Here is a 12,399-nt window from a genome sequence, read left to right on the forward strand (position 1 = left end):
CCTGTTTTTTTTAAATCTTCCTCTTCCTCCTCCTCTTCTTCTTGAGGTGCATCATATTTGTTTAACAATTACACACCACGAATATCACACCAGTATACAAACGAATACACACACCGTGAATATCACACCAGTATACAAATGAATACACACCATGAATATTTCTGTTGTTGGACTATTTTTTTCTTATTAAATTTGATAAAATGTTAAAAGCAGGATGACGCTAACGCAAAGTAGACACTGGGTTGTCGATGGCAACGAGCTCGCCAACCTCAGTGGTCCTCTCTGTCGGCGGCGTCTGAGCGACCGGACAGAAATCACACGATGAAGTCGACTCCGTCTTAAAGTAGCACCAGAGTAGTTTTATCCGGCTTCATGTGATTGTAATCAAGTAATAATTCTTCTAATTTCCTTTCTGCCCATCGATCCATGCCGCACGCATCAGGAGGCGGGGCCTGCTCCGTGCTACAGTCGTAGTTAACGCCATGTTGATCAGTTGCGGCGGTGGAACTACTTCCTGTACAGTTTGTGCTGTTGGGCTGATTGATCGTGCTGCAGACATTAAGGTCATCATTATTTCACATGTTGAAGTTTAAACCAGTTTGGACCAGAACCTGTGCCCCCCCCCCCCCCCGAGCCACAGCCTTCCTCCTCCTGCACCTCATCCTCCCCTCCTTCTCCTGCTCTCCACATTCTTTTGTTTTCCATGCCCCCCCCCCCCCCCCCCCCCCGCCCCCGTCGTAGGGTTACTGTCCTCGATTGCTCTCCAGAGGAGGGCTTGGCAGAGAGGAGGTGTTTACAACAGGAGCCAGTCTGCCCTTTGACCCTTGCCCCCGCCGCACACCTCCCTCTGCGCTCGGTCCTCTCAGTTCCTCTCTGAACCTACATCCACTCACCCCCCCCCCCCCCCCCCTTGCATGCCTGAGCAATAAGAAGGTGGTCGTCTTTGGTGAGTGGGGATAATGGGGCAGGTTCCTTTGTGGCACTGGACCCCCCCCGTCAGCTTCCTGCTGCAGATTGCTGCCCCCCCCCCCCCCCCAGGACATCCTGAAGTGTTTCTTTGGACGTAAACCGTTCGGTTTTTTGACTCTCAGGAGAGTCGAACCTTCATCGTCTCCTTTCTTTCTTCTACAGCCTCCGTGAACTCGTGCTGGTTTCGTTTGACTGATGCTTCGGTCACGCCCACGTCGGCGTCCATGGTGGGCGGTGACACCATGGCGTGGTGCCTCCATCCCGACATTTTAAACGTTTTCTGTGTGGTAGAGACAACGTGCTGAAGGGGCTTCATCGAAGTCGCTCTCGCACCGTCTGATTCTTCTAAGTCGGAGCGTCCGCGCGGTTCCCTTCTTCCTTCCTGTTGTCCCTCCGTCTCCTCGTGGTTCAGGCCTCCCATCCTGCCCTGGGGCAGTGGGGAGGCTACGTGGCGTGCGCTTTATGTGTGGTGCTCGGGTCCAAGCAGCCTGCGTTCAGCTGAGGATATGTGGGAACAAAGTGTCCTCGCTCTGAGGCTTTCCTGTCTGCTGATTGCGCTCCTGCTGCACGGCAGCGCCGCTCTGCTCTCCTCCTCCTCTGAAGATGTGCATGGCGTTTTGGGATACGTATGTATTGTGCTTGTGTTCTCCCATTAAACTGCAGTTAAAGCGTGCTTGTTCTCTGAACACTGCGTTAAGCTCCTCCTCAGCCTTCCTTCGTAGGGGGGGGGGGGGCTGGGCTCGCCCTTAGAGATCCGGTGAGAAGCTCGGTCATCCGGGAGGAGCTCGGGAGTAGAGCCGCTGCTCCTCCTCCCTGGGGCCAGGCGTCCAGGACACGCTGGAGAGACTGTGTGTGTGTGTGTGTGTGTGTGTGTGTGTGTCCCGGAAGAGCTGGAAGAAGTGGCCTGGGAGAGGGAAGTCTGGGCTTCCCTGCTTAGGCCGGAGTTCTGCAGTTTTACAGTTTATCTGCACTAAATGGACTCGGGAGAAAACAAAGGATAGAAACACACACACGCACACACACACACACACACACACATACAGAAGGTGACTGATGCAGTTTGAGGTGGGGGGGGGACGAAGGCTTTTACTGTGAGAGATTATCGACAGCCTCCCAGACTGAGCGTCCCTCCGGTGCGAGCTGGCCTCGCTGAGGTGGAGCATCTGACTCATTCAGGATGAATGGTTTCCCTGGTAACCGTGGCTCTGGTGTGGACCAGTGCAGGCTGGACCGTGTTACTTTGGCCTGCTCGGATTGGACTGTTTCCCTAACGCTTCGCCGGTGGAACGTTTCTGTAGTTCTACCCGCATCACATCTGCATCCGTCATCCAGTTCAGAAGAGCAAGCCTGAGGAAGAGCAGCCTGAGGAAGAGCAGCCTGAGGAAGAGCAGCCTGAGGAAGAGCAGCCTGAGGAAGAGCAGCCTGAGAAGAGCAGCCTGAGGAAGGGCAGCCTGAGGAAGAGCAAGCCTGAGGAAGAGCAAGCCTGAGGAAGAGCAAGCCTGAGGAAGAGCAGCCTGAGGAAGAGCAGCCTGAGGAAGAGCAGCCTGAGGAAGAGCAGCCTGAGGAAGAGCAAGCCTGAGGAAGAGCAGCCTGAGGAAGAGCAGCCTGAAGCGTCGCTGCAGGGCGGGGCTACGTGTCACTGCGGCAGTCATTGATTTCAGCTCCTGCATCGATGAATATTGATGGTTTGTGTGTGTCCTCTTAATGAAGGTCTGGTATAAATCATCCTCCAGATATCTGTCTCTACTGGCGGGGGGGGGGGGGCAGCACCTCCCTGCCTGTCCTCCTGCGGGCTCTGCTGGAGTGGTGAGACAGGCGGGCCGCTGAGTCTGTTCCTTAGTTGTCATGACTACGCTGGCTCAACAGTTACTGCCTGACTGGGTTTGGACTAACCTGTGAAATGATACCAATCGTTTGGTTCTTGCGTTTTAAATTAAATTCATTTGACCAAAAGCCGCTTTTGGTTCAACATGAAATATGTTGCTTGGTTTGTTGGGTTCCCCGTCAGGAACCCATCAGATACGGATGATGGTCCGGTCGGTTTGCTGAAACGGGGCTTTGTCAGGTGCAGGAGGAACGTTCTGTGTCTTGGACGCTATGAAGCGCCGTACTGGATCAGATGTGTGTCTTTCATGTCTAGACTTATGAATCAAAGCTTTGCCATGAGTGCAATAAACACCTGTTTACTGCCGGCCAACATTAAAAAATGTTTTATAAATGTCCTCTCAGACGCCAGGCCATGGACACGCGTAGCCGCACGCATGCCGATCCGCTCTGCAGCAGCTGTTCCCCGAATCCTATCCAATCGGAACGCTCCGTCTCTCGTCGTCACTTCAGGCCGCTTCGAGGCAGAATGGCGCCGAAGTGTAGTTTGGGAACATAAAGTCAACAGAAAACCCTCACAGACACGGGGAGAACGTGCAAACTCCTCACAGAAAGGCGGCAAGTCGGATTTGAACCTGTGACCCGCTTGCTTTGAGGCAACGGCGCTTCCCACTGCGCCACCGTGCTGTAACATCTTGGGCAGGCACCCACTAATCTCTATGCGCTGCAGGACATGAGTTCTGTCTGCGTTTGTTGCGTCCAGACGCCATTGATGACGTGGCGTCGGGCCAGCTGAGTCACTGATGGCGCCCGTTTACATCACCAGAGCGGCTCTGTTTCGGGGAGGGGGGGGGGTCTGGTGTTTGGACCTGTGGTGTTAGAGAGAATGGAGGGTCATGCAGATGAGAGTGAAGGAGGTCGCTGTTCCTGGAATAAACAGGAGGAGCGACACCCCATAATATGATCCAGACATTGAGGGCCTTTCGTTGCGCTCCACTCTTAATCAGCTGTTGTATTTTTCCCGATACTTGAGATGTTTTCTCTTTGGTAGACCGTGATTCAGGTAATTGTTTAGTAGCGTTTTGAACTCGTCCTTATTCATTTACAATCCTTCATTCTCCTTCACGAGTTCAAAGAGTTCAAATTCTCCCGAGAAGCGCCGACGTGGCCGTTCACGTGGCGGCTCGGCGTGACGGAACAGAACTTGAGCGTCGGCTCCTCAGCCGAGCTCTGAGCTCGGTGCAGGGCAGGCACGTAATTACTGTCGCTCGAAGCTGACGGCTCCTTTGTCTCTCCTCGCCGGCGTTCTTCTACGGAGCAGATGATGGGAGTGCGTCCGTTAGACGCTTCAACCCTCCAGTAGCTCTGCTCTGACGCCTCGTGGAACCCGGGTCGCTGCGTGGACCTCTGTACCTCTGACTGCTGCTTGCCTCCTCCGTGACTACGGTGTAGGCATCGACTCTTTGATGCTAATAGAGCGGCAGACTGTTCTGCTTGTTTCAAACCAATTATTTACAAGGAAAGCAGAAACACTTCAGGTTGCGGACAAAGGCCCGAGGATCATCGTGTGGGTGGCGTGCACACGCGCGTGCTTGCTCGACCACGACCAAAAGAATCACTCTGGAAGAGCGTCCTGGCGTGGCGCTGCTTTCCTAAATGCCGACCAACCCGAGGAGAGCTGAGACGCGTGCGCGGGAAATAATAGATGGACTTCCTGTGGCTTACCGGTTAAAATAGATGCCACGTGAAGGTGCTTCCTGGTGGTGTTCATTTTACGTGTCATAAGCTCCTCTCTTTGATCTTTGTGACGACTCCCCATGAAGATAAAGCGTCACAAACTTTACTGTTAGAATGCGTCGCCATTAGCAGACCGCCGGCGTTGCATGCTTGTTGCAGCCGAAGGGACGTCGCAACCTTTTGATATCTTTGCCCGAGAGAGGAGGAGTATTCTTTGGCTGCTTTGTCTTTAAAGCACGTCGAGATGCGACTCAAAGGTTAGTGAAAGAGTCTTCTACACCGTGTGCTGCTGGCTGGCGGCTCTGCTGACCCACGGGTGGCGTGGGGGCTGTCCCCAGCCGAGGTGTGGCTTCCCACGAGGAAGTGGGGATCGTCAGTCGCCCTTTTCTGCCTCGGCACCTTCCCAGGAGAGATGAATACCTGAAGCTGACGGCCTCCTCTGGTAGGACTGGGGGCAGTGAGAGAAACGGTCACGGGACTGTCCACGTGCTCGTCCTCTGTCAGAATGTCCACGCTGCTCCAGTGTGAGGACTCGTGCTTCCCACCAACACGTTGAACTTTAAAGTCTCCATCGCAGCGATGGACATTCCCACTGAAGGTTGCAGCTCCGCTGTGACCCCACTCAGCCTGTGGTGTGTTTGTCTCGCCACCACTTCCCTTTGTCTTTCCCACATTCCGTCTCCCTGATTGTGGTGCTTCCTCAGACACGCTTTCTTCCTCCGTCTCTCTGTGGACGGACCAGCTGAAAGAATCACATGTCTGTCTCTGCTGCTACCCATCAGGGCCTTTCACTTTGCCGTTGCCTAGTAACTGTACGAGAAGCTGGCGCTGGCTGCCCGTGGTGTGTGTTTGTGTGTGGGAGAGAGACTCTGTGTTGACACGGCAGAAGAGACGCGTGCCGTCCTCACCTCATGGGCGGCTGCCAGCCTTTGTGTGGCGGTGGAGCTACACCCCCCCCCCCCCCCCCCCCCCGAAGTGGCACTGCAGAGACACACACACACACACACACACACACACACACTCCAGGCTAGACGGAAGCCTGCTGATCCCTGCTGTCTGCATCGGACTGGAGGAAATTCAGCTGTTCATCATGAGCCCTTTCATTTCCGTCTCCTGTCCTGCATCCGTTCTGTGTTTTCATTACTTCCGATATGGATTCAACTCATGTTGTATATTTTTTGTTTAGGTAAGGAAAGGCATTTCTGCATTTCAAAATGTAAATCGCTACAGTTTCATCATCCACGAATGACGGCAGCAAAAATTGATTGATGACGGACAACAAGCCCAAGTCAGAAGTAAAATCTGGCCACACAAATAGCAGGCCAGGGCGAGCAGCAATCCCAGAAGCCTCTCAGCCCATTGAGACACCATTTACACGGTGAAATGTCACAACATGGAGAGAAAGGCAGTCAGAATATCCAAAGGTGATGTGTGCACCTTTCTCAGGATGTTTCTCCTTGTTTCTATTGAAGTAGAACATGTCAGGGGTGTTTATATGAATGGGACGCCACCTCTCTGTCACTCGTTACCGTGGAAATGAAGTCTGCTGCATTATTTATAATAGGTAATACTATAATATTTCACAAGTCACATGACGACCATTCCTTTGTCATGGATGTGAAGAGGAATGGAAATGTGATGCAGCGTGTTGTTCTAGCAGAGCTGCAGCGTGTTCTAGCAGAGCTGCAGCATGTTATTCTAGCAGAGCTGCAGCATGTTCTAGCAGAGCTGCAGCGTGTTCTAGCAGAGCTGCAGCATGTTCTAGCAGAGCTGCAGCGTGTTCTAGCAGAGCTGCAGCGTGTTCTAGCAGAGCTGCAGCGCGTTATTCTAGCAGAGCTGCAGCGTGTTATTCTAGCAGAGCTGCAGCGTGTTCTAGCAGAGCTGCAGCATGTTATTCTAGCAGAGCTGCAGCATGTTATTCTAGCAGAGCTGCAGCATGTTCTAGCAGAGCTGCAGCGTGTTCTAGCAGAGCTGCAGCGTGTTCTAGCAGAGCTGCAGCGTGTTATTCTAGCAGAGCTGCAGCGTGTTATTCTAGCAGAGCTGCAGCGTGTTCTAGCAGAGCTGCAGCGTGTTATTCTAGCAGAGCTGCAGCGTGTTCTGAGCTGCAGCGTGTTGTTCTAGCAGAGCTGCAGCATGTTATTCTAGCAGAGCTGCAGCGTGTTATTCTAGCAGAGCTGCAGCATGTTATTCTAGCAGAGCTGCAGCGTGTTATTCTAGCAGAGCTGCAGCGTGTTCTAGCAGAGCTGCAGCGTGTTATTCTAGCAGAGCTGCAGCGTGTTCTAGCAGAGCTGCAGCGTGTTCTAGCAGAGCTGCTGCATGTTCTGAGCTGCAGCGTGTTGTTCTAGCAGAGCTGCAGCGTGTTCTGAGCTGCAGCGTGTTGTTCTAGCAGAGCTGCTGCATGTTCTGAGCTGCAGCGTGTTATTCTAGCAGAGCTGCAGCATGTTCAGAGCTGCAGCGTGTTCTGAGCTGCAGCGTGTTCTGAGCTGCAGCGTGTTCTGAGCTGCAGCGTGTTCTGAGCTGCAGCGTGTTCTGAGCTGCAGCGTGTTGTTCTAGCAGAGCTGCAGCGTGTTCTGAGCTGCAGCGTGTTGTTCTAGCAGAGCTGCAGCGTGTTCTAGCAGAGCTGCTGCATGTTCTGAGCTGCAGCGTGTTATTCTAGCAGAGCTGCAGCATGTTCAGAGCTGCAGCGTGTTCTGAGCTGCAGCGTGTTCTGAGCTGCAGCGTGTTCTGAGCTGCAGCGTGTTCTGAGCTGCAGCGTGTTCTGAGCTGCAGCGTGTTCTGAGCTGCAGCGTGTTCTAGCAGAGCTGCAGCGTGTTCTGAGCTGCAGCGTGTTCTGAGCTGCAGCGTGTTCTAGCAGAGCTGCAGCGTGTTCTAGCAGAGCTGCAGCGTGTTCTGAGCTGCAGCGTGTTCTGAGCTGCAGCGTGTTCTGAGCTGCAGCGTGCTCCGAGCTGCAGCAGAGCTCGGAGCACGTCTGATCCAGCAGCTCATTGTCTTTCAGCACCGCAGCTCGTCTTGAATCACGCTCTCCTCCTGCTTGTCGCTGCTGGGAATATTTCTTTCTCGTTTGGAAGCTCCTCTTGGGCTTTCAGTGATCATGCCCCCTGGGGTGCGTGCATGGCATTGCATTGGCTGCAGCGTTTGTCATACTGTCAGCGTGGGGACAGACAATTTGCCAGCCGGTTGGGGTTAGAGAGCAGTGCCAGAACCCTCTCTCCTTTTCCACCGCTGAAGAGAAAGGCAGCCATGCCTCTGGGCATGTGCAGACAGGTCTGGGCGAGAGGCGAGCTCTCGCTCAGCGCTGCCTCCTCCTGTGGGGGGGGCTGTCGCTGGGAGGGGCTCAGCCTGGGCTGTTTTTCCACACAGCTGTGATTATTTATCCTGCTGCTGATGAACACCGACGGATAATGCTGCAGGAAGTGAATCTGCAGCACCGTTCACCTCGGATGACTCTTCCGTCTGGGAGTGATGACGTCATGAGGGCTGCCTCCTCCCTCCACATCCTCTTCCTCTCTGTTTCCTTTGGGTTATTCAGCTCTTGGCCTGCTTTCACGTTGTGTGAATCGCGTCGTCTCACTCCGTCCATCTCAGCTGGTTCCTGTCGGTCGATTTCTAGCCTCTGGAAGGAAGTCCCAGTAAACTGCTTCTCTGCTCATGTTGGATTCCAACGACGACCCCTCATGGAAAACGGGGGAAGCCGGCGCTTTAGCTTGATGCGCGTGACCCGATCATAAATACTGACTTTATTCGCCTTCTGAAAGTCGCATTTGTGCTGAATGTTCTCAGAAATCCTGACAGGACTCTGGATGTATCTGGGTTTGTGGACATTATTCTGGTGTTGCTGTCCTTAGTGCCCCCCCCCCCCTTTCTCTTTAGATTGGCTTCGTATCGCAGAAATAACAGTCCGTGTTATTACACAAAAGAAGTCCACAGACCTACACAGTATCTGCTTGGTTTACGCTGGAGCATGGGTTAGTGCTTCCCATCATGATGCGCCAGAGCCAGGCGACTTCCTCAAGGGTATTTGTTCATAAACCAAACAGGAAATCCTTCAATTTTAGAAGCTGGAGATAAACGCTTCCTATTTCAGATTGAAAGAAGTGACTGAAAGGATGAATCAATTGAAATCAATCAAGTGCGACTTTGTTTGTGTTTCGCTGTAGGCCAGAAGACGTGCCTCCACCTCCACGGCGTGTTCCCTTACATCTACGTACCGTACGATGGCTACGGCCAGCAGCCGGAGCGCTACCTGCGGCAGGTGGCCTTCAGCGTCGACCGAGCGCTCAACGTCGCCATGGGAAACCCGTCCTCCAGCGCCCAACACGTGTTTAAGGTGGTGCTGGTCTCTGGCATGTAAGATATTTCTGTTCATACCAGCTGAGAAGGTGATGGGTCCGTCAGCGGTGTTTCATCTTCAGAATGTATCGTTTTTCAGAAGCAATTCGGTGTCTTTGTTTTCTTCCAGGCCTTTCTATGGTTACCATGACAAGGAGAAGCACTTCATGAAGATCTATCTGTACAATCCTCAGATGGTCAAAAGGTAAGGTCACTGCGGATCGGTGCGCTTAAATAGGGATCCGCAGGGTGGCGGCTGCATGCGTGCGACTCTGCCAGCTCACTAACTGAAATCGATTGTGTCCAGTTGTACGAATTGATTGGCCGAGTGTGTGTGTGCGTGTGTGTGTGTGCGTGTGCATGAAAGCACACAGGGAGACTGTTAGTAATTTGGCAGGTTATTGGCACAGAGCAGGAGACGAGAGGGAGGCCATGAGCTCAGGCTGAAGAAGAGGAGGGACAATGGATTGAGACTGATGCTGAACGAGGACAGTGAGGAAGAAGCAGAGGGTGAAAGGAGGCACCGGGAGATGAGAAGGATGGAAGGGAGGGAGAGGAGGGACCCCCCCATCCCTCCTCTGATCAGTCAGGAGGGAGGGGGCGCGGCAGGACAGAGCTGAAACATTCACCGACTGTAAATGCATGGACGCCTCTTCCTGTGTGATCCTCCACCAGGCTTCAGCGTTCAGCAGAGCACACGACTTCCTGCTTCGGCCGCGTTTCAGCTCTGTGCAGATACAGGCGCACATTCCTGGGGGAGGAGTTGTGAGGCGATAACGAGGACGCTGCAAAGGAAAATCTTTTTTTTTTTTACATTGCGACTCTGCTCCGTCTTTCCCGCTACCTCGTAGCACTCCACTTGCACATATACCTGCGGAAAAGAAGAAGGTGACACGATTACGACAGCCGTCACCCTCATCATCGTCTTAGTCCTTGAATTCGTCCACTCCTGTAGCATCTCCAGATCGGCCGTTTGGACGAGGAGCTCCTGCTGGCCGCGGACTTGTTCCTTCACAGGCCTCACTCTGAGTGAACGGTTCTCCATCTTCTTGCCTGCTCCGTCCTCCTTCCTGTCGGCTGACGGACATTTGTCGGCATGTCTGCTTTGTTGCAGGGTGTGTGAGCTGCTGCAGAGCGGCGCCGTGATGAACAAGAGTTACCAGCCCCACGAGGGCCACATCCCCTACCTGCTGCAGCTCTTCATAGACTACAACCTGTATGGCATGAACCTGATCAACCTGGCAGCGGTGAAGTTCCGGGTGGGCCAGAACAAAGGTAGGCGCATCGCAGACCAGGTTGGTGTGGAGCTATGGAAATGACGAGCTCATTTCCGCTAATAAACAAAGGTTAATGGTGAAACTTTTACCGCTTTGGTGAAGATAAAACCTAATTAGTCACGTTCCGTGGACAGTGAGGGGGGACGAGGACGAGGACCGAGAGGACAGGCGGCTCGTTTGTCTGTCTGTTTGTTTGCTTATCTGTCCGAGCGCATAACTCAAAAACTAGTAACCCAATCGACTTGAAAATTTTACACAAGCAAGGTTCTGTCCGTGGCTCGGTTCTCCCCGAGAATGGCGTTGATCCGGATCTGGATCCAGATTCTAGAATTGTTTTTACATCTGGAATCGTGCCTGTGCTGTAAACTGCCACTTTAAGAGGGAGGGTCACGAATGGCATGATGGGAAAAAGAGTCCAGAAGGAGTCTTGTAGTACGTTCCGGAGCAGCAAGCTAGAGCAGGTTTGGCCCCTCTGATCCGGAAGCCCTGTTTACTGTCTCACAAGATCCAATAGTCTATTGGAGGCGGAGTCTGCAATCTCTGATTGTCGTTTTCTAGTTTGTTCTTGCATTTTTCTTTTTGTTTTTGTGGTCTTCCAATTACGAGGGTCTGTGTTTGGATATTCTTGCCCTGACCCCCATGACCCCAGCCCGGAGACGAAACCCCTGGTTTCTGACCGTGTCATCATCTCTTAGTCCTAATGTCTGACCGCACTCTCAGAAAGCGTCCGGCGGCCCCCCGGTGAGGGCATTAATGATTCGGGACAGGAAATTCCTCATTTTGTTTAAAGAAAGGTTTTTCGGCTTTCCTTTTACAGAATTCTCATGCTTGACTCGACTCTAACAAAAGGAGGCTCGCGTTTTTGATCCGCCTTTCTTCTGATGCACTCGATGGAAAGAGGGCCCTGAAGTAGTGGGATGAAGGGTGCACCTGTTAACATTTCAGTCTCTCCTCAAGGTCAAAGCTGAAAGCGGACTTAATCTGGGATCAAGTGCCGAAGTGATGAAAGGGGCTGGGCGGGTCGAACGGGCCCGTTTGAGATGAGCAAAGCCCTGAATGGTTTTTGAGGTCCAATACATAGATTAAACACAAAGCTGTGTAACTGTACCTGTACAGAGTACCTATACGTATACATGTAGCATGTTAGTCCAGCAGAACCTGAACAGTTTAACAGTTTCAGACAAACCCCCAGTAATGTTTATGAAATAAAATCTGTAGCCCCGGTGCTGATTTTTTGTTGTTGTGTTGCTCAGAAAACGGAAACCTCGATGCTTCTTTCAGAGCGTGCAGCAGCTAATCTACTGCATCTCTGTGTGTGTCTGCCAGAAGGTGCAGCAGCAGCTCCCACTAGTCCTCCCAGCATCAGCTCCTGGAAGAGCCCCTGCACCTCCAAGGCCAACGACGGCACCCTGGGGGGCATGTTCGTCTCCTGGGAGGAGAATGCCATACCCTGGTGAGTCCGTCACGGCAGCGACTGCATCAGCTCACAGTCCACGTAAATGTGACCGCGCCACAAGCAGGACGAGGGGATTCTCTTCACATCCATCACAGAATAACCGAATGTGCGATGCGCTAAACATGGTCGAGAGGTCTCCAAGACTTCCTGTCGTGTGTGTCTGCCTGCAGCTCCTTAGTCCTGGACGGGGTGGAGAGGCAGAGCACCTGCGAGCTGGAGGTCGATGCCGTGGCCGTCGACATCCTCAACCGCCTGGAGATAGAAAGTAAGACTGCTTTGGTTCATCCCAGCCTGCTGTAGTGCTGTAGCCGACACTGGCACAGCGGGAGCGCCCCTCTGGTTCCCATCAGATCCACCAGGAGCCCTGAACACATAAACAGAGTGGATCCGGCTTAGCAGCTCCTGTGACGGGGGAGAAAAGAGAGGAAGAGATTAGCTGAGATGAGGGAAGCCAGGATGGAGGGATATTTCCCTTTTGCGGAGGCAAAACACAAAACAATTGTAAATAATCTGGCGGCCCATGAATTTAACAGAAGCAGCTAGCGCTTCAGTTTACTCGGATTTAGTGTGTTTTCACTGTTTTATTTCAGAATGTTGGGAAAGAGGAATCATCACACATTGAGAACAAAAATGAATCAGGCATGGTATTTAATGAAGACGCTGAAACAACTGGCACAATTTAAGATGCCACTTTGCGTGTGTTTGGGTATATTTTTTCCTTAAGTCAAAGCCAATCAGAGCTAAATGTGGCTTCTTGGCATGTTAGTTCAACAGTTCTCCACTTCTGCACACGTTCCTGCCAGGATG

General features: G+C 52.7%; 1 protein-coding gene across 1 annotated transcript in view; it reads left to right on the top strand.

The window, feature by feature from the left end:
- The window catches only part of rev3l (REV3 like, DNA directed polymerase zeta catalytic subunit), a 41,504-nt gene that overhangs the window by 5,912 nt on the left and 23,193 nt on the right, over positions 1 to 12,399 (top strand). The window contains exons 2-6 of the mRNA XM_068753488.1: positions 8,688 to 8,877; positions 8,990 to 9,064; positions 9,974 to 10,134; positions 11,463 to 11,589; positions 11,763 to 11,857. Coding sequence (XP_068609589.1) covers positions 8,688 to 8,877; positions 8,990 to 9,064; positions 9,974 to 10,134; positions 11,463 to 11,589; positions 11,763 to 11,857 — 648 coding nt within the window. The remainder of the gene's footprint in view (positions 1 to 8,687; positions 8,878 to 8,989; positions 9,065 to 9,973; positions 10,135 to 11,462; positions 11,590 to 11,762; positions 11,858 to 12,399) is intronic.

This window comes from Brachionichthys hirsutus, chromosome 20, assembly GCF_040956055.1.
Source record: "Brachionichthys hirsutus isolate HB-005 chromosome 20, CSIRO-AGI_Bhir_v1, whole genome shotgun sequence".
Classification (NCBI taxonomy): domain Eukaryota; kingdom Metazoa; phylum Chordata; class Actinopteri; order Lophiiformes; family Brachionichthyidae; genus Brachionichthys; species Brachionichthys hirsutus.